We start from the raw sequence: 26645 nt of genomic DNA, 5'->3' as shown, positions 1-26645 counted from the left end.
ATCAAAGTAGATAATTAAAAAAAACTTAAAAATTAAAGGAAACTGTTGGAGGTGGTTGAAATTGTGGCAGAGAAAACAATCCCCACATGATAGACAAGTCCACCACATTTAGTTTCCTTGCAATTCTCACAAGAAAACCGATACAAAACAGCATCAATGTATAAATTCTGCTATCGTACTCGGAAAAATATGAATGAACACTCTGAAGGAGGTTCTTTTCTATCTATATATCAATAAATTGAATAATGCATAGAAAATTCAAAAAAAAAAAAAAACTTCCTAAAATTCACTATAATAGAAAAGGGAAGTGCGTATCAAACTTGGGGACACTAAATGTAGGTATGCCCTGCTACAAACGGCAAGCAAAACAACAATTTGTAGTCTTGTATCTCACTATAATTTTAAGCGAAGGAAGCTAGCTAGTCTAAATTTGTAATTAAGCCTGACATAACATTCAAATTGTACCTATGGAAAACTAATATGTTTTCTAATATTAAAAATAGGCATTGCCCCAATGGTTCTACTTAGTGAGCATCATGTTGGAGATGAGCCTTTCTGCCATATATCTGTACGCCCCAACAAGCTTTCATCAAAGAAGCTCCATCGAATCCTACAAGAAGACAAAAGAAGGAATTTAGTAGTGGTTCTCTTTATAATCACTTTTACCATTGTAATTTTCATGACCCAACTTTTGTAAAACAATAATTTAGCTAAGTACCAAAGAAATTAATGAGGAGAGAGGTTAGAAGAAACATACCTAGAGTAGTAGCATGTTCAAGGAGGTCGATGAAGGTGTTGTAATAATCAGTGTACTTAAAAACAACATGAGGGTATTCCTCTTTAAGCTTTTGTATGACTTGTTTTAGTTGATTGTTGTGATCCATAGCAAACATGTTTAAGTCTTTCAGGCACCCTCTCTCGTTGAAAGATGCCAGATCATCGGTGCGGAATGCAGTAAGGTAGATCGGTATGCATCCGATTGGGAAGTTTCCAGGAATTACTATTTGAATGGCCCCAGCTTTGATTATTCTCTGAATTAATCATCACAAATAAGAACATTCAATTTAAGTGAGTCTTTTTTGAGATGATCAAAATCACCATCATAAGCAATTAAGCACACATGTTTTTAGATAAAGAGAACTTACTCTTACACCCTCTTTTATAGTATTTACTACTAGGGGTATATAGCTTGCCACTTCCTGTAAAGTTTTGCCTTGGAAGAAAGCACAGTTGTAATCATTCCCTCCAATTTCCCCATGAAGAAAAGGGCTCTCTCAAACTTCTTTGTACACTCTATATTTAGTAGAAAAAGAACAAAATAATTATAATCTAATTATAATATAACTAACATAAACTTCACATTAACAAAGTAATTAAAATCTAATTATAATATAACTAACATAAACTCCACATTTGTTTGACTTGCCTGTATTGGTGGCGTAGATATAGTTGAGAAGGGTCTCGAACCAATCGAGTTGGACATTAAGGGAGCTAGTGGTTGAAAGCAAGGTTTAAAATTTCGGTTTCGGTACCCGTTTCGGACCGTGAAATCTGGTACTTGACCCGAAACTAATATTTTATTCAATATTAAATCTTCGGCCGAAATTACCGAAATTTTTGTGAAATATTAAATTAATATTGTTAAATTTCGGAAAAACCGAAATTTCGACAGAAATAAATGACCGTTTCGGTTTTGATGCATTTCGGTGTCGGTCTCCACTCGAAATTTAAAACCATGGTTGAAAGTGCATGAATATTGTTCTTTGCTAAGAAGGAGGTATCAAGCGCAGTAGCTCCGGCTATGGCAAAATTTACTCCGTGATCGAATGAGACACCGCTCTCCAAGTATGGGTTGAGAAGGGCAAGATTGTAGTAAAGAGCAGCAAAATATCAAAACTTGAGTATTAGAAGATGTAAAATATATATGTAGTAAAGAGCAGCAAAATTCCATTACCATATTCTGATTTAAATGGCGCTTACACTAGAAGCATAGCACTTGATTTGGAACATCCGTTAAGGGATCTTGATTCTTGTTCCCTGATTAGGGGTGCTTCTGTGGGAGGGATGGAGAGTAGTGTAGGGTTAATTGAAGAAAAGAGGGCTAGAGAGGTGGATAGAATGGTAGATCATACTATCGAGGTAAGTAAAAAATTAGGAGTGAAGTATAGAGGCCAGGCGGAAAATTACCTTGAGATGATAAAGTCGGCAGAAATTAGAGAGGTGGAGGGGGATGAGTTAAGGAAGTCTAGTTTTGCTGAGTGTTCTAAGAAGTCGCTTAGGGAGTTAGCGAGATTGAAATCCGAGATAAATTACGAAGGGAAAACGAGTGAGGTGGAGGTGTTGGTCTCTCCATCTGCCAAGAAGATGAGTGGAAGAAAGGGGAGGAAATTCATCAAAATTGTTTCATTATGAAGATTCTCTCATGGAACATTAATGGATTGGGGGCCCTGGCAAAAAGGGCTCAAATCAAAGACCTTGTTAGAAAAGTAAAACCAACTCTGATATGCATTTTGGAAACAAAACTTGAAGTAATAGATAGGTTTACCTTGAAGAGTCTAGGGGTTAGGGGGGATTGGAGTTTCTCGTATATGGGTTCCAATGGGGCCTCGGGGGGTATTCTTGTAGCATGGGATGAGCTGTGTTGGATAAGTGTGGATGAATGGATAGGAAATTATTCACTTTCCGTTGTCCTCCAGCGGGTGGAGGAAGCATCAAAGGTTGTTTTCACTGGGGTTTATGGGCCTTCCTTAAGGGTGGAAAAGAGAAGGTTTTGGGAGGAATTAAATGTGGTTCGGGACCGGTGGGTCTTTCCATGGTGCATAGGAGGAGACTTTAATGAGATTAGATTCGTAGGTGAAAGAAGTGGTTGTAGGAGATCAACAAGAAACATGGTAGCATTTGATGATTTCATTGCTAACCATGAGTTAGTTGATCTTCCGTTGGCTATGGCTCGTTTTACTTGGAATAGAGGCGAGAGTCAGAGCAGGATTGATCGGTTTCTTATATGTCCCGGTTGGTCGAATCTGGTTCCTGATGTGTATCAAAGATCCCTGATTCACTCGGTGTCCGATCATTGCCCTATTCTTTTAGATCTTAGGCTTGAATCTTGGGGTCCTCCTCCGTTTAGATTTGAGATTGCATGGTTGCAAGCTCCTCGTATGAAGGAAAGGTTGGGGGAATGGTGGAGTTTTCTTAAATCGGAAGGGCCTTCAGATGTGGTAATAGGTCGTAAGCTCATATTTGTGAAGAAAAAGTTGCGGGAATGGGTAAAAGAGAAAAGAGCCTTTGATCAAAATCGTTTGAGATGGCTGGAGAGTAGGATAGGGGAAATAAATTTTCTTGAGGGTGAGGGGAATGGGAACAACAACTTGAGAGAGGAGTTGGGTAGAATTAAGGCGGAGCACAATGGTATACTACTGCATGAGGAAATATCCTGGAGACAAAAGTCGAGAGTTAAATGGCTAAAGGAGGGGGATAAGAACACGGCATATTTTCATGCCATGGCTAGTGTTAGGAGGAGGGGTAGTAGGATTGAGTTCTTGGAGGCTGAGGGTGAAAAGATCACAGATAAGGATGAGATCTCTGGGGTGATCTTGGAATTTTATAAGAAATTGTACTCGTCGGATGGTTCTTTAAGATCGACTCCGGAGGAGTTGGTTTTTAAGCACCTAGACGAGGATCAATGCAGAGTTTTGGAGAAGCCTTTTGAGGAGGAGGAAATTGAGAGAGGGGTTTTCTCTTTGGGTAGAGATAAGGCTCCTGGGCCGGATGGTTTTTGTTTGGCATTCTTCCAAGCATGTTGGCCATATGTGAAGGAAGATATAGTAGGTTTCTTTAGGGAATTCCATCAGGGCATGGTGTTAGACAAGGGTACTGGGGCTACTTTTATTACTCTAGTTCCAAAGGTTGTGGGGGCTTCCAAGGTTTATGATTTTCGACCTATTAGTCTTGTGGGATGTTTGTATAAGATCTTAGCTAAGGTGTTAGCGGAGCGCCTTAAAAGAGTAGTCCCTATGATTATCTCTGATAGTCAATGTGCCTTTGTGGCCAAAAGACAAATTTTGGATTGTTCCCTCATTGTGAGTGAGGCTATTATTATTATCGCAGGCTTGGGTTGAAAGGGATCTTGTGTAAATTGGACATGGAAAAAGCATATGATAGGGTGGAGTGAGAGTGTTCAGATATGTTACTCGATAGAATGGGGTTTGGGAGAAGATGACGCCAATGGATTAGGATGTGCTTATCCTCGGCGTGGTTCTCGGTTCTGATCAATGGGTCTCCCAAAGATTTTTTCAAATCCTCCCGGGGTCTTAGGCAAGGGGATCCGTTATCCCCTTTCTTGTTTGTAATTATGGCAGAAATTCTTAGTAGATTGCTGGCTAAAGGAGTGGCCTGGAGATGTTTAAGGGTTTTAAAATAGGGGGTGATAATGTAGAGGTATCTCACTTACAATTTGCGGACGACACCCTTTTATTTTGTGAACCTCATAAGGATCAAGTGCTCAATTTGAAAGCTACTTTAAGATGTTACGAACTTATCTCTGGTCAAAGATCAAATTTTTACAAGTCTAAAATGTATGCCCTAAATATTCCCTCGGCTGAGGCTTTAGAGATGGCCGGAATTTTAGGGTGTGATCTTGATTACATTCCCGCTTCTTATCTTGGTTTACCTTTAGGAGTTAGTAAACCTGATAAATCTGTTTGGGAACCGATAATTGAGAAGATTGGGAGAAGGTTGGATACTTGGAAGAGAAATATTGTGTCTAGGGGAGGTAGGTTGGTATTGATTAAGGCTGTATTGGCCAATTTGCCTATATATTTTATGTCTCTTTTCATGTGCCCGGTTAGTGTTGCCTTGCGTATTGAAAAGATCCAGCGTAGATTTTTGTGGGGTGGAAATGAGGAGAAGAAAGGCATATCTTTGGTGAACTGGAGCGGTGTATGTGTACCTATAAAGTTTGGAGGTTTGGGCATTAGGAGGTTTAGGGAGTTTAACCATGCCTTATTGGGGAAATGGCTGTGGAGATTTGGGGAAGAGCAGTCTAATTTATGGGCTAAGGTGATTTGTAGTAAGTATGGCTGTATTCCGGGTGGGTGGGAATCAAAGGATGAATATAAGAAAAAGGGGTTGACTGCGTGAAGAGATATCTTGAAATTAGGTTGCTCCTTTAATCTAAAGGCGAGGTTCAGGGTCTATGGTGGTGATATAATTAAGTTTTGGAGTGATGTGTGGTGTGAAGAGGAGCAGTTAAGGATCTTGTTCCCTAGGCTGTATCGGGTGGCTGTTAACAAAGAAGCCTTCGTTTGTGAATGTTTTGATCGTAGTGGTGGTAAGTTGATATGGTGTCCTGCCTTTAGAAGAATCCTTTTTGAGTGGGAAAGTGAGGATGAATCTCGGTTGCGGCGGCTCCTTAATAAGTGCTATGTAAAACGTGGGGGTCAAGACAAAATAATATGGACAGTGGAATCATCCGGCATTTTATCTGTCAAATCTTTTTATAATGGTTTGATGCCTCCTTCTATTCCTGCATTTTCTGCAAAGGTATGGAATTTTCATTGCCCACCTCGGGTTAGTATCTTCGGTTGGGCGGGCCGTTTGTCGTCAAAGGATACAAACCATTAACTTCTTGAGAAACCGTGGGTTGTTGCTAATTGATCACTGCCCTCTTTATCTTAATAATGGAGAATCTGTGGATCATTTGTTCATGCACTGTTCTTTCACCAGGATCATATGGAGATGTATCTTTCTGAGGTTTGGAATCACTTGGGGCTTTCCTAGAACTATTCAGAATCTTTTGAGTATGTGGGGGTTTATGCCATGGAAAAAGAGAGGGAAATTATTGTGGAATGTGTGTTTGCTAGCTACGTGGTGGGTGGTTTGGAAGGAAAGAAACTCTATGGTGTTTGAGGGTTTGGCCAAATCACCTTATTATTTGTACATGCGGATTATAGCATTGGTCATATCATGGGTTAGATGTCTTCCATTCTTTCTTTTTGTATCGGCCTTTGATCTTTGGGAACATTGGAGTGAAGTGTGCTTTAGTACTGAGAGGAAAATTAACATAGTCCAAAGATGGGAGCCTCCGATGCTAGGAATGTTGAAAATCAACTTTGATGGTGCTTGTTTTAGAAACTCGGGTCCAGCGGGGGTGGGCGGTCTTTGCCGTGATGAGTTTGGTGAGATTCTTTGGGCTTTTTCTGGTCTTATTGGTGTGTGTGATTCTTTTGAGGCGGAAGTTAAAGCTGCCTATTTTGGGATCAAGAAGTTGAGTAGAGAAGTATTAGACCATATCATTGTTGAAGGGGATTCATTGAATGTCATTCGGTGATTGAAGGGTGGTGTAGCTCCTCCTTGGAGATTTTTGGCGTTATTTGATGAAATTGAGGATTTTGTTGCAGGTTCGGCTATTGTCTTTAATCACGTTTGGAGGTCGGCAAACGAAAAGGCGGATGGGTTAGCCAAGCAGGGAGTTGGGAGGGAGAGTATTCTCTGGTTCGATCATCTTCCCCCGTAATATAATCTTGTTATTTTTATTGTATCTTTTCTTCTTCTTCTCTATTTCTTCTTTCTTGTTTTTGTTCTCTGGGTTGCCCCTTCTCGGGTGCTCCCTTGTAATTTTTTCTTATTAATGCAAATCGCTATTTGTAAAAATAAAAAAAATGTAAAATATATGATAAAATTGAACAACGTTTAAAGCCAATGTGGTTGTACAAACCACCTAGACATACAAACGGAGTCATACTGAACTTTAGGATAATTTACCAAAAGCGGTGAATTTCAAATAGAATAAAATATAAGTAGTTTATTGTCCACTTTCTTATTTTCAAATCTTTTGTGTGTGTGTGTGTGTGTGTGTTTGGGAGGTAAGATGGGATTGAACCGCCGACTTCCAGTTGGAGAACAAAGCCTCGAAAATCAAGCGACAGGCATAATCCCACTTTTCTATGTATTTTGCCTTCAATTTTGTAATCCCAAATCCTTACTGGGCACTTGTAAAAGGAGAGAAATGATAGAATGAAGGGCGCCCTTGCAAAAATCAGCTTCAAGGGTGCCCCTAGGTTAATTTCTGCAAAGTGAACACGGTTTCCACTTTTTTTAGGCGCCACACTTTGCAGAAATTAACCTAGGGGCACCCTTGAAGCTGATTTTTGCAAGGGCGCCCTTCATTCTATCATTCCTCGTAACAGGATAAAAAAAAGCAGCTACAAGGGTGCCCCCATTAGACCATCTCACCAAAAAACAGTTACTAGGCTCCCAAACTACTCTTTTCCTGGGGATCCAAACGTGGGACTCTTAAAAAAAGTTGGGTCTGCATCACCATCTAATTGAAGGCTATCAATCCAACGGTTGAAATCATCAAATTTGTGTAACTTTTCTACAGATCACTTTAAGTCCCAACATTAATTCTGTAGAACATCATGAGGCGACCCATAACGCACATGTTGCCCCCATCCCGAACGGATAGGTGCATAAGATACATGATAAAAAAAAAAAACCAACGGTGTAGCTTGTCTTTGTGGAAACCTAATTGAGGCTTGATTGATCAATTGCGGCAGCTAAAGTTATGAATAATCATCGGCTTGATTGATGAATTTCTTAGGATTAATACTCAAGATCAGTTCATTATTTTTTCTCTAATAGATGGTTAGAACTTAATCTGGGTTTGAATCCTACAGTCAAGATGAAGAGACGGACCATCGTGATGACTCACCTATGGTTAACATGACTCAAAGTCCCCATTTAAGTACAACTTATATATCAATCTAAAACTTAAATAATGGAAATATAATAACCAAAACAAAAATAAAATAAAAACATAGTAGAAAAGATTAAATTACCTATAAAATCGATCATCAAAAGGCCATCGGAGCATCTACCAGTGGGTCGATGGAAAAAAGTCTCTCCATATGGAAATTCTGCTTCTCGAATAAGGTTTCCAGTATAAGAGATGGAGTCTCCAAAGTTGTATATGGCTTCAATAGAATGACCGGAATGAAGAAGAAAGGAAGAGTAGAACATCAATGTAAATAATAGAATTAGACTATTAGATGCCATTGATGAAGGAAAGGAGTAAGACTGAACTTGATGTTTCACGTAGAAGATATTAAAGAAATAAAAAGGTCGAGAGATATATAGGAAGGTTTAGGAGAGTCCTCCTTTCACAATGACATCTTTCTCGATTTAAGGGCAGTGTAAGGATTTTCTTACTTTCCTTGTAAAAACTAACGCTTAGCCGTGGTTGGATTACAGTAAAAATATTTCATGTGAAATTCCTTGTAAAATATTTTTCCAAAATTTGATTCCAAAATATCCCTTCAGGGATTTGCTAGGGACCATCAGAGAAGGCATTTCGCGAAATGCCTTGGTCCGTAGCGAATCCCTTAAATTAAGGGAAATGTTATCAGCCCTATTGTATTTTGATGAGAGCAGTCTCACTTTATTAAACATACCGTATGGTATGGCCTGCACCATAGGATGATCTAAAAAAAAGGAATGGTCTAACTTCATATGGAATGACATCCCAACAAAAGTCATTTGCTTTGCTTTGAAGCTCTTCAACAATTCCATAGTTGTGGATGTGAAAATCACGGAAAAGAACATCCACTTGGCCTGTGCAATTGTTGCATAAAAGGTAAGTAAAAAAAATGATCAATCACCTTTTCATTGACAATAACTTTGCTCAAGATATATGACTGCACTTTGTAAATGCTTTAGATGTGCTGAATAGAAACCTGCAACCAGTTCAAAGTCGTTTCCATTACTAGTTTGTCTTATATACCCAAAAAGAAAAAATCTCACTATGGATTTATTCTTAAGATTACTCCTATCATAATTGCGTTGGAGATTTGGAAATAGAGATAGAGAATGAGAATGTAGAAAAAAATAACCATATCCAGTGGAATGGATCAGGGATCTTTGTAAGATGCTCAAGCCTCCTTGGGATGGCAATCTGCCAGAAAATATGGCTTTAGAGCAGATTGGTATAGCTTCTAAGAAGTCCAGCGCAAAAAAAATATTATATGGGTTCAATGAATGAAGTTTACCATCTCTCATTTATATGGGATAGGATCTAACATGCAAGCTGAAACTAGAGCACTCCTTGATTGTCAAAGATAATGCAAAGCCATGGAGATAAGGAACCTTAGCATTGAACCTGATAGCCAAGTTCTAATTGAGCTCTTAAGAAGCAAAATTGCAAGGTAACCATCCTTGAGCCATATGCTACACAAGCCACATCCTGCCATGTCACACCAATTGTCTAACGTATCAAATTCCAAGCGAACTTCTCTCTTACGCCATTTATAAGGGGTGGGCCACTTTGGTTCGTTCGTCTGATAACTCCAGCTGCTTTGTACACTCGTCCACCCTTTTTTTTTTCCTTTTTATTCAGATTCATGCTGCCTTTGTGTATGTTTCTATGTTTTTTCTCTGTTTTTTTTCTTTCTACCAGTGTTTGGTTAGGGACTTAGAGGAAAGCTCTTCTTACTGATTTGGAGAAGATAAAAAAAAGGTGAGCTTTTCGGTTTCTGGAAACGGTTTCTTTTTAATTGTATTTTTTTTTGCTTTTATTTAGAAGTCTTAACAGTTTCATTTGGGATTTTGTGTTTAATTTGGATCGATTTCGATATGGTCTGGTACAGATATATGCAACTAATCTGATCTGTTTTTCTCAAGCTCTATCTTCTAAGAGTCTAGATTCTATGATACCTAACTTCATTGTTGTGACTCCTAAGTTTCTATTTTCTTCAAACTTGATTCTTTATTATGATAGTTGTTTTCATTTTTCAATGTTGTACTAATGAATAACACAGATAAATTTCATTTGACTACTTATGCTCAATCATACAACACACAAACATTTGTCCTTATGCATCTTTTTAAGAATGCATCTCTCTTTTTAGGAACAGTTTTAAAGTATTTTTTCCTTGCCCCGTATTCCATGGGGTGTCTTACTAGTTTTAGTAAATTAAGAAAAAAGTTTTAAGAACATGACAGAAAAATAATTTTAGTTTTAAGAACATGACAGAAAAGTAATTTGAGGATGCTAAGACGTGAATTGCCACTCTTGGTGCCTTTCATGTGGTATATCACACTGGTGGTCTAGCACAATTCAAACATGCATGGAGTGGCAATTCTGGCCCTGTGTTCATGTGGGTCGGACTGCACCGATGGTCTGGCATACCTTACATGTCAGGTCAAAGTTATGTCAGCTAAGTCGTGTAAGGTCTTTGGGTAAGTCATGTCATGTGTTAGTGTAAATTATGTTATGATCAATTGGGGTAAATCATATTATCGCCTAGGGAAGTCATGTTATTTCTAAGTATAAGCCGTGTTAGGTCTCGAGTTTGGTCTTGTCAGGTCTCAATGTAAGTCATGTTAAGGTTAGTCGAAGAGATCTCTCGCTCTTGTTTGCCACATGATGAAATTGCCTGCCTCATAGAATTTTTCTTCCTCAAACTTGGCATTCTTCATCATTCAATCGCCTAAAACCTGGCTTGGATACCATTGTGTTGAGAACCGAGAGATATCTAATCTCCGAAAACTAATATCAAACTCGATGTGCAGCCAACAACAAGAAACATGAATACACAGTAAGAAATATAAAATTTACATGGCTTGACAATGTGCATACTTCCACGGAAGCAGAAGAGTTATTATGTTGCTATTAGGGTTACAAACTCTCATTTTTACCTTTTTTTCTCACCCAAGAAAAGCCAAAACTCACTCTCCGTAACCCTAATATGTGGCTTATATATTAATGTGATTACATAGAAAATTATCGAAATAACCCCCAGCGCAATTCAAAATTCAAAATTTTCTTTAATGACGCTACACCAGAAACCCTGACAGGGGCACACTACCCCTTGCACCTCCCCCGAGTTGACTGCGGTTCGACCCTTGTATGGGTCACGCACATTATTCCGCCAGGATGATGAATCAATGCTAGAATACACGATATATGCACAATATAGATGTTTTATTTTACATTTTTGTTGGGTAAAATAGAATTCATTAAAGAGAAACTCAAGATACAATAACAAGAGATTGATACATCTCAAAAGGAACATGAGAAAGAGCAAAAAGACCAAAGAGGCCTTTACAATGAAAATTCAGAAGAAGGAACTCCCTAGTTGATGGGAAATTGTGTAAGAGGAAGACCGAAGACCCATAACTCCATCTTCTAGAAAGCGAAACAATTACGATGAGGAAGAAAGGGGACAAATATATCATTCCCCTTTATCTTGACAATGAAGTCTCTTTCTATGAGTGAGGAATATGGTAACCCAAGATGGCATACAAGGTCTGCAAGAAGGTGAGGAGGATAAGAAAAGCAGCTGCAAAGAAAGACACGAATGCCCAGGGATGCCTAAAATACTCGTGATTCAAGGTGGTTCGATACTTTGGCCAACTTCGCTCTAAATACTTGGTTACATCACTTGTTACCTGGGAAAGATAACAGTCGTTGACATCGAATACGATCTGTCTACAGAGCCTGTTGAAAAGAAGCGCCACATCCTCCTCACTCCCGAGCCTATGGTGAATGATCCCTTTCAAATGTAAATACTCCACGTCTTGAGTGGAGTTGATCAGCCTATCCATGAAGTTGGCATAAGACGTGACGTAATTTCTGCAAAATGGATAGCATTGCTCGAACGCCATGAGGTTGAGGAAGATGGATTCTGTGGAGGAGTTGATTAAAAGCGGAGGAATCTTGAGAAGGCCATTTTTGTAATGGATATCCATGAAGACATCAGATTCTTTCTTTCGCACCTTTATTCCAGAGTTTTTGAGCTGAGTGACAGAGTGAATCATTGGTTTGAATTGGGACTGTAGTTCTTTATTTCCAGGCTCATCTGGAGGGGTACCTAAAGGAAGGATACTATTGCGGAAGACATGAAGGAGATGTAAGCCTTTTCTTTCCATGTTCTTGATGCTATAAGGGCCATGATTGCTGGGTCTGAACACAGGGGAATTGAAAAAGTGCAGCGCCAGCTGGGTTACAGAACCAGTCTCGTCCGGACTGGATGTGATTTTGAATAATTCGCGAAGGACAAACAAGGGAAGTTGGTTCTCAAGCTTCAACATGTCGTTCTTGATGGATGGCAACAATCTGGGTGAATTGAAGATGGGGTCCCCTTTGGAGTAGCCGTACCTGTTGAAGTATAAATGATTAAATAACAACATCTCTAGGAGCAATTAGTTATTTCACATGGTATCGGAGCTATTGCCTCATTGCAGGGTCCTAGGTTCAAAACACAACAACTCCTTGATATTAAAATCCATGTGTACAGCCAAAATCCAAAAAGAGGGGCCACACGTGAAGGATTGTGTTGAATTATAAATGATTAAATAACACCGACTATAACTAGTGTTTAAAAACATGGATACGACGCAGAACACGGCCGAAGAAAATCCTTGTTGACTCGGCGGTTGACGCAGCCAAGTCAGATGAGTCGTAATTTTTATAAAAAATAAATGAAAAAAATACAAAAAAATATAGAAATAATGAAAAAATAAGTATTAAGAAACAACATTTATAATTATTTTCATAAACTAAATCTTTAGTGATATGAACCATATATTTCTGCAAAAAAGTAATACATTTAGGGAAATGATACATTCACCCATTTTTCTTCCCCGGGCCACCCCCTTGTAATGTAAATGAGTAATCATAAATGCACTATAGGGGTCTGGCCAAAGGAAGAAACATGGGTGGATATATCACTTCTCTATTTTTATCATGAACGGTGGAAAAATATATAGGCAACGTTAAACATTGAACCACAAAATATTACATATTATTGGGTACTATGATTGTATGTTTGGAGTTATTTTCCAGTGTCAGGAGACCCAAAGATAAGTCTATCAAATCAACGGACAGTTTTGATAATTGTAATAGCCCAGCTTGCCTTTTATGTTTTAATTGGCTCGTGAGAGTTTTATTGGAACCGTAACAAGATGAGTTATTATCAGTTGCCTAAAAGATTTAGGGAAATGATATATTTGCTCCCATTCCTTCTTTGGTCCACCCCCTTGTAGTGTAAAAGGATAGCCATAAATACTCTAGAGGGGCTGGCCCAGGAAAGAAAAGGGGGTGAATTTATCTCTTCCCTGTAATATTTAACGGAGGTTAAAGATGGTCGGGAGAAGAAGAGGGAGAGGATGGGACCAAGCATGCAAGTTGTGCTTCCCCCGTTCATAAATGCTCTTAGAGAGGGCTGGCCTAGGAAAGAAAAGGGGGTGAATATATCACTTCCCAATATTTAATGATGGCAGGTGAGAGAGGATGGGACAAACATGCCAGTTGTACCCCACACCTATTCTTCCTACCTATCTTTAACGTACACCCTATTCTTCCTACACATGTTATGCGTATGAATCAAGTCAGAGCGCATTTACTCTAGATATGGGTGCATGAATCAAGTCAGAGCGCATTTACTCTAGATATGGGTGCAACTCGGGTTGGGAGGGATCGGGTTTTCTACCCTATCCGAGAATTATCTCAGGTCAGGCCGGGTCTAATTTTCTAGACTAATTTTAAAGATGGTAGGAAAAAAAACAAATCTTCATGCCAAAAATTACTAAATTTATGTCATCTAGTATATAACTTTAAGTACATATATTTTCACATAACATACACGATCACCTCAATTTTATCAATATATTTGAAAGTAATTTTCTATGTTATTCAAGAGATATTTAAGATAGTCACAGTGCACCCATATGAATCGGGTCGGGTTTTAATCGGGTCGGATTTTCCAATTTAAAACCCGACCCTACCCAAGACCCATGATTTCCAAGCCCGACCTATGTTGTTTTTTCAGGCCTGGTTGATGTGGGTTGGGTAAAACCCGACCCAAGTTGCAGCCCTACTAGATGAGTTTTCAATTGAGCCAAACCCAGCCAGAAGCGGCCTGGACTCGCCGAGTCGGTGACTCCCGAACGCAGCCATCACTATTCTGCATCGACTCGGCCGAGTTCCGAGCCGAGTCGACGAGTTTTTAAACACAGACTATAACAGCTTAAGCTTTTGGAGTAATTGGTTGTTTCACAGTACCTTCTGAATCTCCCCTTGACCGAGGAACAAGAGGTGGTGCGTAGGATCTCAAGAACAAAGCAAGCGTCCAGCAACATCATCTCTATGAATTCACGACTGTCCATGGCTATAACAGTTTCTGTGTAGCATTGTCGGGTTTGCTGTTCTAGCTTTGACATGGCGAGGAGGTAGAGCTCCACATCATGTTTTGTGCGTTTGAGGACTTGACGGAGGAATCGCCACTTGTGCTGTTCCATATCCTTTACACGGGTGTTTCCTCTGTGGTAAGGGCCTATAGAGACAGTGTTGGGTTCATATGACATCGGTTCTAGCTCTCGAAGGTTTTCCGGGACTTTGAATATGCAACGGCTGAGCCACGGCTTGTCTTCTTCCCATGGAGGGGTGCGATTGAGTTCCTCCTTCAATCTGATCACCCAATCCAGCCTCGAATTCGAGTAACTGAGTATGCATTGGTTGGGCCTGGCAATATCTTGTTTCTCCTCAGCTTGGAGCTCTTCCTTGAATATGACCACCCATTCTCTTGTTGTTTTTGGGGAACTGCTCCTAATTGGATCATCATCAATCACATCTCCTCCTGACTCCAAATCACTGATGATTTGTGTAAACTCTCTTCTTGAGCTTCTTGTTGGCATGTTCAACACCCATTTTAGTTTTCTTCTCCAAAATTTCATATCAAAAGTAGCAATCTTCTTCAAGATAAAATAGCAGTCTATGTCATCCAGGAAGAAATAGTAGTGAAGATACTATTTTCATCATTCATTCAGGAGGCAGTGGGTGCCCCACATTTGTCAGTCACTTCTTTTTCTTTTATTAGTAAAGCAATAAAAGTGCTTTTGTAAAGTCTGGGAGAAAGAAAGTTTGGTCAGTACAATTGTCTTTTATAGAGATTCTGGCTCCCTTCCTTTATCTTTTATTGGATGTGGGTCCAATGGTTCCCTTTTTCTTTTCCTACAAAACATATTCCCGTTTTGCTAGCAGTGCTCGTTAGTCCATGTTTGTTAGTGGGGTCTGTACGTTAGCTGTATGCTTTGCATGTTACTATGAGTTTAGTTGTGCTGTTAGTGGTCTCTTGATTATTTTATACTGTGCCAGCTACGAGATGATGTGTTATATGTAAATTGTTAGTGGAAGGTCATGTGTCTTTTTAAGTCTGTTGAACTGTATTCATTGATGGAAAATATTATGTTCTGAGATCTGAAATGAAGTGAGGAAGAAGGTAGGTAACGTTTTGAGGCTGATTACCCATTGGCCAAAGTGATCATTTTAAATGATACAAGCTAGTCAGTATATTTTATCCTATCAAGACATTGGTGTTTAGTGTAGTTCTAAATTATCTACACCAGAATGATAGTTTTCCAATCTTCTTTGTATTCTAGTTTATTTGCATGATTAAATTAGGGAAATGATTTTAGTGCTCCAATGTTTTGATAAACAAGCGCTCCACATGTTTGTCGTGTAGTATTTAAGGGCTTTAAGAGTTTTTTTAGAACGGTAATATTCCTCTGACAGCCCTTTAAATACTACACGACAAAAGTTGGGGCGCATGTTTATTAAAACATTGGAGCCCAGAAATCATTTCCCTTAAATTATTGCAATTATAATTAATCTATTTTTGCATTAAATTTAGAGTTGGCATCAGAACCCACCATTCAAATATATAATCTAGAAAAGAAAAACATTTGATGATTGCCATGGTTTATACAAGTATTGATGTGTTGCGATATAGGTCTAAGATAATTGGTTGATTTTTCCTTTTGATTTTATGTTGATTTCTCAACCCTTTTGATGAAAACCTCAAAACTGTTTTGAGTCCTCTCTTTCATCTTCATGATTTGCGACGAAAACAACCAGGCTGACTAATAAATCCCGTCTTTGAGCTGCCAATGCTCAGCCCATTAATTCTGAGCTGCTACCTTGACAATGGAAGAACAATAAATTTGGCTGCTAACTCGACAATGTGAAGAACAATAAATTTGGTTTTTGAATTACTTTTAAAAAAAAATCAAGTCTCTCTAAAAGATCTTCTATTCACAACCCTGAAGCATTGACTGGTATGCCAGTAAATAAGGCTGCAACTTGGATCGGGATTTACCGGACCCGCATCGACCCGTCTTGACCCGACCTGAAAATAACCTCGGTCGGGTTTAGAAAACATGGGTCTTGGGTAGGGTAGGGTTTTAGGTTCAAAAACCCGACTAAATCTTGAGTCGGATAGGGTTTAAAGAAAAAAACCCGAAATCCAACCCGACTCTTATAAGTGTACAATGACTTCTTAAGTATCTCTTGAGTAACTTGGTGAATTGTTTTCTAATATATTGATATAGTTGTTTTCATTTGGCTAATCATACTTATGATGTGAAAAAATTGTTTCTCAAATTTATACACTTGATGATACAGATGTAAAAATTTTTGGCGTGAAAATTTATCATTTTCTACAATCATTGAAATTAGTCATTATCCTAACAAATAGGTGCTTGAGCTGACCTGCGTTTCCCTTAATACATTATATATTTCTTTCTTACGAATTTACCAGGCAACATGGAAAGCCGTTTCGCAGTGCAGTTTTGATGGAATGACATCCCCTCACATGAATTAAATGATTAAGACAAAATACACTAAAAACCGAGCCTGTGTGGCTGTTCTCTCCTGCAAAAGTGAATCTTAAAACGACTTTATGCAAAATTGCATAGCAAATCCCTTATTTTTTATAATCCTTCTTCTTAATTAGGAATAGGATGTCTGTTTAGTGTGTGATCAATCAGGTGGATCGCCTCATGATGTTCTACAAGATAAATTTTCTTGATCTCACATCCATGCCCTCCTATGCCCACATGTAAGTCCCAAAAATTGCCTTTTACCCTTAAGACTATGTTTCATTCGATGTAAAATGGGAGTAAAACAAATTTTATGCCTTTTTCCACTTAAAAATGTGCATAAAATTTGTTTTACGCCCATTTTATGTCAAAAGAAAGTGATATTATGCTTAGTCATTGTTTGCAAGAACACGAACAATTGGTTTGGTGCTGCATAAATCAAGTGCATTTGATTTTAAATTCCCACAAGGGGATAATTGCTATGCTCAGTTCCTAGTATCTAAGAATATTTTTATTATTTACCCATAAAAAAGAATATTTTTATGGGAATTGCTAGCGTCCATTCGCAAAGGGATTTTCGCGGCTGGTCTGTCGCACATCAGACCAGCCAACTCGTTAATAAAGACAACAGCTTTTGTCTCCATTCACGAGGGGGCTGGTCTGACGTGCAATAGACCAGCTGTGAAAAGCTTTTTGCGATGGAGCTTAGCAGATCCCTATTTTTATCCATTAGAAGATTGAAATAATAGTTTACAAAATCCAGAGTATATGTGTTGGCGCGACAATCCAAATTTTCACTCGTATGGCCAGCAATATTGAAGAGTCAGTAAGCACGTAAGGGTTTATGTCTCCAAAAAGGATTTGTGTTTAGATTAATGGATTAGAAAGCATTAGGCACCAACCTTGCTCAACCTTGCTTAAGATGATTAGTCTTACTTTATAATCATTGTACCCAAGTATGGAACATACAAATAGCCTCTTCACACGTTAACAACTACTTAACTTTAGGGAGATTATTTTTTCGCCCCGTAGGTGTATTATCCTAAAGGGGGGGCGAAAACATCATCTTCCCTAATTTGATCTTTGTTCTTTTTTGTTTCTTCAAATGGCAAAACCAGTGTTTCAAAACTCGGCGACTCGACTCGGAACTCGGCCGAGTCGACGTGGAAATGGAATGGCTGCGTTTTGGAGTCAAGAACTCGGCGAGTCCGCGTCAAGTCTGGCCGAGTTTGGCTGAGCCTGGCCGAGTTTGGCTGAGTCTTGGTGATTTCGAGAATCTTGCTGATTCGTGACCTTAGACTCAATCATCCCGCAATCAAAAAAGGAAAAAAAAAAAGATTTCAGGCAAAAATCATACCTGAAAATATGCTTAGGTTTCTTCATTCAAGGTAGAAAGAAAGAACCCTAACTTGAGGGGGATGGGAGAGGATGGGTTGGTGATAAAACAATATAAAATGCTTTTTTGTCTTGTTTAATGCTATTTTGATTTTTTTTCCAAAAAACGAAAGAGCTACTGCGATCTTACAGATTTCTAGAAAAAGAGATGGAGATGACAGGCTCTGCCCAACAACCCCATTATTTATTATAAAAATGAATAGTTTATTATGAAAATGACTTTGGCAGATTTTGTCTTCTTCATTTAATTCATAGGTGGCTGGCTGTTCTCACGTCCAAAAGCCAGACGCGAAACTGGGTAGCAAATCCCTTATTTACTATGTGACAGATGCAACTCATCTTCATAATAAATATGAGGAAGTGATACGTACGCCCCATTTTCTTCCCTTGGCCACTCCCCTCTTGTTTATTTATGGCTACTCATCTATACAACAAGAGGGTAGCCCAGGTAAGGAAAGGGGGCTAATATATCATTTCTACATTTGCTTTTCTCCCACTTTCCTAGAACTGTCATTCGGCTGTTTGAATGAGAGCTTCTTGGTAACTGCTATACCACTCAACAGCTGGTTAAATAATAAAGACATAAGGGAATTGTTATTAGCACAACCCTTTTTGATATTCTCCTTACTAAATGTAGGAAAATATCAGTAAAGTAACTAAAATCTAAAGTTCTAAATTAACTGTAAAGAAGAGAAGTGATATACTTGCCCCTGTTTTTTACTTTGACAGCCTCCTTTAGTGTATTTATGACTACCCTTTTACACTAGAGTGGGCTGTCCTAAGAAAAAAAGAGGTGAATATATCATTTCCAAGCATACTAAATTTTTTATAAATAATTACGACTCGTCTGACTTGGCCGCGTCACCCGCGTCAACCGCGTTCTTGACCGCGCCCGTGTCGAGTCAACAAGGATTTTCTTCGCCCGCGTTCCGCGTCGAAACCGCATTTTTAAACACTGGACAAAACTACTCCTCCCTATGCCATGTGGCATGTAGGGATTTGTTCGTTTCAGCTCTTGGTTAGGCAACAGGTTCCGCAGCAGCACTCTTCTCATTATGATTCTTAACCTAAAATGGGATTGACCTATCAAGAAAGCATGATTTTTAATATTCAATTGAAAGTATACTAAAATGTAAAAAAAAAAAGGGACAGTAAAAACATTTTGTGCATTTCGTCAGATTGACTTGTATGCACTAAAAAAAACTGAATTAATGAAGCTTCTGAATATGAAAATCACAATGCTTTCTTCAAACTGATATTTTTATGAAATAGAGTGGTTGTCAATGGAAGAAACTTACTTTATAATGCCTAACTTCGGCAAAACCTATATATTTATGAGGACATCAGATTTCAACAATATATTTCAAACTATTGTTGGAGGTGGGTGATCACGTGGAACCCACACAAGTAGACTGTCTGAGGTAGTTGGATGTGATCCAAGCAACTCTATTCATGTGATACAAAACAGTGTCACCCAATAAATCCTGCTATCATACTTGAGGAAGTGGGTATAATAATTTGAATTATGCATAGAAAATCAAACGAAAATCCCAAAAGTTCACTATAATTTAAAACGAAAGTGGGTATCAAACTTGGTGACACTAAATGTCGGTCTGCCCTACGACAAACGGTAAGCAAAACAATAGCTTGTAGTCTTGTAGTAAGATTGCATGTTACAATCTTATCTAACTATAATTTAAGCAAAGAAAACCTATTCTAAATTTGTAGTTAAGGCGGAAATTGTTGGTCCCAATTACGTAGATGGATTATGTGTGATGTGATCATAAGAGAAAGGTAAGGGAGCTTTGGAGATACACAGCCAAAGAGCACCAGTAGAGCTCCACCAAAACCAAGTGTAACACCAAAATAAAATAACTTTTATATATATCAAACCAACTTACAAGAGGTTACTACACTTGTTCTCCCTTAAGTTTTCGCCCTTGAAGCTTTTCTCTAAGCTTTCCCTTGAAGTTCTTAAGCTTACAATCTCTACACAAAGACTCCAAACTTATAGACACAAGACATACCTACAAATAGCAAATATATTAACCACATAGTTGTAGTTCCCATGAGTTATCTAGAAATGCTAAGCAACAATATAGGAACTCACCATTTGACTATTTGATAATCTAACTAGACATTAAAAACGAGACTTTCCACACACAATAAATACCTAGAAGACAAGAATGACTTTTCACAAACCCATTCACAATCGTTTTGGTTTACAATTTCCAACAGATATCTATTCAAATTGTACCTATAGAAAACTAATATATTTCTAATACTAACATCTAGACGTTGCCCAAACGGTTCTACTTAATGAGCATGTTGAAGATCAGCTTTTCTGCCATATGTTTGTAGGCCCCTTGAGTCATGTGAACACCGTCCCAATGAATGTACTTTTAGGGGTTACGGCACACGGGAACGCCAGGCGCACCACATGTCTTGTTCAAGTCGAAATTATAGTCACCTCCACTCCCACAACAAGCTTTCATCAAAGTAGCTCCATCGAATCCTATAAGAGAGACAAAAGAAGGCATTTAGTAGTGATTCTCTTGTGTATAATCACTGTTACCTTTGTAATTAGGGGTGCAACTTGGGTTGGGTTGAGGCCCTAACCCAACCCGATATAGCATTCCCACAACCCTAACCCGACCCAACCCGAGCCTCGGGTTGTGGATGGTCAACCCTAACCCAACCTGCCTCCAAATAGGTATGGGTTGAGTCGGATTGGGATCGGGTCATCTGCGACCAAACAAAAAAATACAAGAAAGAAAAACCTAATGCTGAGAAAATCATGATAAAATTAGAGGACAGAGGTTGGGTCGGGTTGCCAAGGCCTCAACCCTAACCCAACCCGAATTTAAATCGGGTTGACTTTTCCCAACCCTAATCCAACCCGACGCGAGAAAATGCCAACCCAACTCGATCCAAAATTGGGTTGAACCCGTCGGGTTCGGGTTGAGCCCGACCCAAGTTGCACCCCTATTTGTAATTATCCAACTTTTGTAAATCAATATTTTGGTTAAAGTAATTAGAAAATTGATGATGAGAGAGGTTAGAACAAACACACCTAGAACTGTAGCATGGTCGAGGAGGTCAATGAAAGTGTTGTAATAATCAGCGTACTTAAAAACAACATGATGATATTCCTTTTTAAGGTGCTTTATGACTTGTTTTAGATGATTGTTGTGATGCATAGCTAACTTGTTAAAGTCTTTCAGGCACCCTCTCTTATCGTAAGATACCGAATCATTGGTGCGGAATGCAGTAAGGTATCTTGGTAGGCATCCAATCGGTAAGTTTCCAGGAATTACTAGTTGAACCGCCCCAGCTTTGATTAATCTCTGAATTAATCATCACAGACAATAATGTTAAATTTAAGTGGGTCTTTCTGAGATGATAATAATCTCTAGGACAACATAGAGTCAGACTGTAATGATCAAATCACCATCACAAGCACACATGTTTTTAGAAAAAGAGAACTTACTCTTGCACCCTCTTTTATAGTTTTTACTACTTGGGGTATGTAGCATGTCACTTCTTCTAAAGTTTTGCCTTGGTTCAAAGCATAGTTGTAGTCATTCCCTCCAATTTCCCCCATCAAGAAAAGGGTTCTCTCAAACTTCTCTGCACACTCTATAATTAATAGAAAAAGATTAAAATAGTTAAAATTTGATTATAATATAACTAAACTAAACTCCACATAAAGCTCACATTTGTACGACTTGCCTGTATTGCTGGCATAGGTAGGGCTGCAACTCGGGTCGGGCGGGTCGGGTTTTGGAGAACCCAACCCTACCCGATAAATATCTCGGGTCGGGTCGGGTCGAGTTTTTTTTCGGAAAACCCACGATTCCCAAACCCGGCCCTACCCATGATAAATCTCGGGTCGGGTCGGGTTTTTTCACGTTGACGCAATTTTTTAAGGAAAATTCTTGTTTGGCAAGGCAACTCAACTCATAGAAGCAAAAATTACACTCACATTACACTCGAATCAAACAATGATGTAATTACATTCACATTACACTTGAATCAAACAATGATGTAATCAAACAATGTTGTAATTACAATCAAACAATGCTGAATCAAACACTTGAATCAACTCAACTCATAGAAGCAGAAATTACACTCACACGCAATAACAGTGGGTGTGTGGGTTTTCACTTTTAACTTTTAACTAACAATAGAAAAAATGTACATACTATAACTTATGTAACTCGGGTTGGGTCGGGCCCCTTCAAACCCGGCTCGACCCGAGATTCATGCGGGCTTTTGAATGCTCAACCCGGCTCGACCCGAAACCCATGAAACCTGAACCCAACCCAGGCTATTTTCGGGTCGGGTCGATGCGGGTGGGTCGGGTAAAACCCGGCTCGAGTTGCAGCCCTAGGCATAGGTGAGTTGAGATGGGTCACGAACCAGTCAAGTTGGACATGAAGGGAGCTATTGGTCCAAGGTATATGAATATTTTTCTTCTCTAAGAAGGAAGTATCGAGGGCAGTAGCTCCTGCTACTGCGAAATTTACTCCGTGATTGAATGTGGCATCTCTCTCCAAGTATGGGTTGAGAAGGGGGAGATTGTAGTAAAGAGCTGCAAAGCATAAACTCCAAAAGTGTATTAGTGCAAGTGTGGTTGACTGTTTCTACAAACCACTTGCATTTCAGGTATAATTTGTGTCTAAATTAGAGTTGCCTAGTTTTACTTATCACTCCCCCTCACATGTGGCCCCACACTTTTGGATTGGCGAGTCCATGTGGATTTTTAATATCGTGGAGGTATGAACCCATGACCTTTTCTCTGGTACCATGTGAAACAACCAATTACTCAAAAAGCTTAAGCTGTTGGAGAAGGCGTTATTTAATCTTTTTTACTTTAGCACGCTCGATCATGAAAAAAATCAACGGTATAGCTTGTCTTTGTGGAAACCTAATCAAGGCTTGATGGATCACTAAACGAACAAAGATAGAATCAAAATGCCTTTTTCAATATTCTTCCATGTTTCGACTATTCACGGAACGTGAGAAGCAGATGAATAATCATGTACTTCTAGTAGAAATCAACGAGTTTCTTTAGCATCCTACAAGATTAATTCGTTTTACTCTCTAACATATGGTCAGACCTTAATCTGGGTTTGAACCCTAAGGATGGTTCAAGGAAGAAGCGGTGCCCAATATAGATCAATCTTCGTTAACATGACTCAAAGACCCAATCTGAACACAACCTACCAATCTAAAAATCAAATTATGATCATTATCTGTTTAAAAAAAAAAATCAAATTATCACAATCCAGGAGCGGAGCTACATGTAGTGTAAGGGGGGGAGCTCCTCCCTTGAGTTGGGCGAATTTTTTTTATTATTCCTAAAATGTCCTTGCACCCTTTTTAATATTTTATTTTCTCTGATGAATGATGCAATGGGCTTTTTGGGCATTTGGCAAAAATTGTAATTTACATAAAAGGTGTTTTTGCAAAAAGACTAACCTACTATGCAATATTTGCAACAAGAGTAGCATAGTTTGCAAATTTGCATGAAGAGGAACGGCATTTGGCCATATTTTGCAATTGGGGATAAAGTTGACGTCTTGTGACAGATTCAAACGGAAGATGGTCTTAAATTTAAAATTGACAAAAATACCCTTTATCAAAAGAATTGAGGGGTGGAATTATGATACCCCACACCTCTTGTTTTTAGAGATTTTATATGCTATAAGCATGCATAGTTCAGTATTTTTCAAAACACCATGGGATGATCCAAACCTTTTATGCTATAAGCATGCATAGTTCAGATTTTATATGCTATAAGCATGCATAGAAGCTTCTCTAGTCCGCCGACCAAAAAATACAGTGTGCCCCACATTATTTGGATAATCCAAAACATTCATTTGATAGGCCCTGGCATAGATCGGGTGTGCCCAAAGAATCAGCTACATAGGATCATCCTAAACCTTTGATTTGTGGAGGTTAAAAATGGACAGATTTGTGGAGTTTATACGCGTCCATTTTAACCTCCATAAATCGAAGAGTTAGGATGATCCTATGGAGATGATTTTTTAGGCACATCCTATCTATGTCAGGCCCATCAAATGAATGCTTTGGATCATCAAAACAACATGAGGTCACTATGTTTTTAACCTCCACTGTCCATTTTTAACCTCCACAAATCAAAGGGCTAGGATGATCCTATGAAGCTGATTTTTTGGGCACACCCTATCTATGAGAGGGCCCATCAAATGAATGCTTTTGATCATCTAAAGAACATGGGCCCACTTTGTTTTTGGTCGGCGGACTAGAGAAGCTTATCTAGTTGGCCGACTAGAAAAACTTTCCTCAAATAAATATGAAAAATATATATTTTGTAGCATTGATAATGAAACAATCATGCTTTCTAAACATGAAGACTCATCGAGTACAGCTGTAGTATGTTTTCATTGTAATGTTTTTTTGGATTAAATATATTATATTTTTCTGCCAAGTCTCCAAAATTATATATGGCTTCAATGGAATAACCGGAATGAAGAAGAAAGGAAGAGTAGAATATCAATGTCAATAATAGAATCAGACTATTAGAGGACATTGTAGAAGGAGCGATGGAGTTAAAACAAGTTAATTAATAAGCCGAGAGATGTTAAATATATAGTAAGGTTCGTGGCGCATTTGCCACAGTCCTCTTTCCATAATTAGATCTACGTGATGCATTCGTTATGTGTCAAGGACTGTAAAAAATCTTATATGGTGTTTTCTTACTTTTTCAGGAAAAAAAATTAAGACTTGGGCCCTGTTTGGGTTGTAGTAACAATATTTCTTGTGGAATTTTTTTTGGGAAGTGATAAATCCGCCTCTTTTTAAACTTGGGACAGCCAGCTGCAAAGCACCTATGACTGGGGAGGGACTGATGTACTTCTCGTGGGAAGAATTCCAGAAAGGAATAGCCGGAATAGCCCTGGACCTCATTAGCCAAGTTGGAAATGGAAGTGGTTGGCTTGCTACGACTAGCCAGAGACTAGAATGAAGGAATGATTCAATCTCCCAACGTTCCTGATTGCCCCGTACGTACCAGGGGCGCATTTATCATTTCCCAAATTTTAATGGGACATTCTTAGGCATGTCATTTTAAATTAAAGGTCAAAACTGCAACTACGGTGGTTTGATATTCATGATTCAGTTTGCTAGAAGAACAGTTTTTTTTTCCGATTTCTCCTACGAACCAACTGCGGTGGTTTGTAATTTTGCGCTTTGGTAGGTCTTTTTGTACTTTCTTTTCTTTTAATTTTCATTTATAAATAAATTGAACAAAATTATTGAACGTGAATCTGCTAGTAAATGAACGCCTGTGTTCAGAACATTTACAGATACACCCTTTTAACCCTATATCTTGAATTCTTGATGTTGGCACCTGCCATTGTTATTGTTATTGATTACAAAAAAAAAAAAAAAAAATTTGGGGCGGATAAAATCTCCCCCCACCCCCTCCTTTTAAGTTTTAAAGGCAGATAAAAACGTTAAAGGGGTGAATTTATCCTCAAGCAGTGAACCATTATCACAGAAACCATTAAAGGGGGGGATTTTATCCGTTTAGCCGGGGGGGGGGGGGGGGGGGGGGGGGATATCATTTCCCAGAAAAAGTTAAGTTTTCGTTCATTTACCATTTATGTCAACACATCCTCAGCTTTCATGGTAATCATCACTAATTCCTTCCGAGGGCATGGTATGGTCAGTAGTGGAGTGCCAGGTCTTCCACCCAAGAATCACAATATGCTCTGAGTGGGCAAGCTAATGTCTATAACTATTTCTATTCTTGGCAATAGGTGAGTTTTTAAGGGTCACATGCTGCTTACTTTCACTTATATTCACTCTCTGATATTTGTGGACCTTTTGTCATTGTAATGAAAAATTATCTATCTATCGATAATCTATAATATATACTAAGGCCCTGTTCGTTTTTTTTATTATGGCAACCGATTATAAGTGCCAAACTGATTATTGAACTTAAGCATTCGCAATCAGTTTTCAAATTCTTAAACGAACAGGACCCAAGCAAGTTTGTTTCCAGTGTCATTCACATTTTTTCCAAGGAATCTTTTTTGAAAAACTTTTTCCAACCACTAAAATTTTTTCCATTTATCATTAAAAATCAGGACATAAAATCTCTCTCAAATAGGTTGAAAGACACCCCTATTAATTAGCTTTTGAAAATATACTAATCCTCTACATACAAAAATCCATGCACATAGCATGGGGCATCATTTTACACTCTTGGGTGGGCCACTATTTTAATCCTCATGTTTAGATGGGGTGTGGTCATGTGGCCCCACCATATCCACCCCTAATTTTTTAGGGTTGGGCCCACCATATTATTGGAATTTTTATCACAAAATTACTTTTCAAAAATAAATCTTTTTCATGTCTTTAAGGAAAATTATAAATTTCCTAGACATTGGAATTTTTATAGATTTTTCTGCCTGGTGCATAGCATGGTTGGGGCCCATCATTTTATTCTTCATGGTTTGATGGGATGTGGCTACCATCTTCACCCAAAGGCTTGCATATAGTAGGGCCCACCATTTACTCCTCATTTTATGGGATGGGAAATCAGA

General features: G+C 38.6%; 1 protein-coding gene and 2 pseudogenes across 1 annotated transcript; all 3 read right to left on the bottom strand.

The window, feature by feature from the left end:
- Nucleotides 1-524: 524 nt before the first annotated feature.
- On the bottom strand, nt 525-8055 carry LOC143853244 (acetylajmalan esterase 1-like; annotated as a pseudogene).
- A 2976-nt stretch (nt 8056-11031) lies between these two features.
- On the bottom strand, nt 11032-14842 carry LOC143853422 (UPF0481 protein At3g47200-like). Its single transcript, XM_077363176.1, has 2 exons — nt 14060-14842; nt 11032-12154 (listed from the first exon to the last, which is right to left on the bottom strand). Exons 1-2 carry the CDS (start codon nt 14728-14730, stop codon nt 11263-11265), a joined length of 1563 nt encoding a protein of 520 aa, XP_077219291.1. The 5' UTR covers nt 14731-14842; the 3' UTR covers nt 11032-11262.
- A 5518-nt stretch (nt 14843-20360) lies between these two features.
- Nucleotides 20361-25451, bottom strand: LOC143853242 (GDSL esterase/lipase At5g03980-like; annotated as a pseudogene).
- Between the last annotated feature and the right edge of the window lie 1194 nt (nt 25452-26645).

This window comes from Tasmannia lanceolata, unplaced genomic scaffold, assembly GCF_043159265.1.
Source record: "Tasmannia lanceolata isolate RefF3 unplaced genomic scaffold, GAP_Taslan_0.1 ptg000019l, whole genome shotgun sequence".
NCBI lineage: Eukaryota > Viridiplantae > Streptophyta > Magnoliopsida > Canellales > Winteraceae > Tasmannia > Tasmannia lanceolata.
The sequence above is the reverse complement of the archived record's forward strand: the minus strand, read 5'-3'. Positions and strand labels throughout refer to the sequence as shown.

Coding starts and splice junctions, on each gene's coding strand:
- LOC143853422 (XM_077363176.1), bottom strand. CDS start 14,730: ATGAAATTTTGGAGAAGAAAACTAAAATGGGTGTTGAACATGCCAACA. Junction 12,155..14,059: donor GTCAAGGGGAGATTCAGAAG/GTACTGTGAAAC, acceptor ATACTTCAACAG/GTACGGCTACTCCAAAGGGG.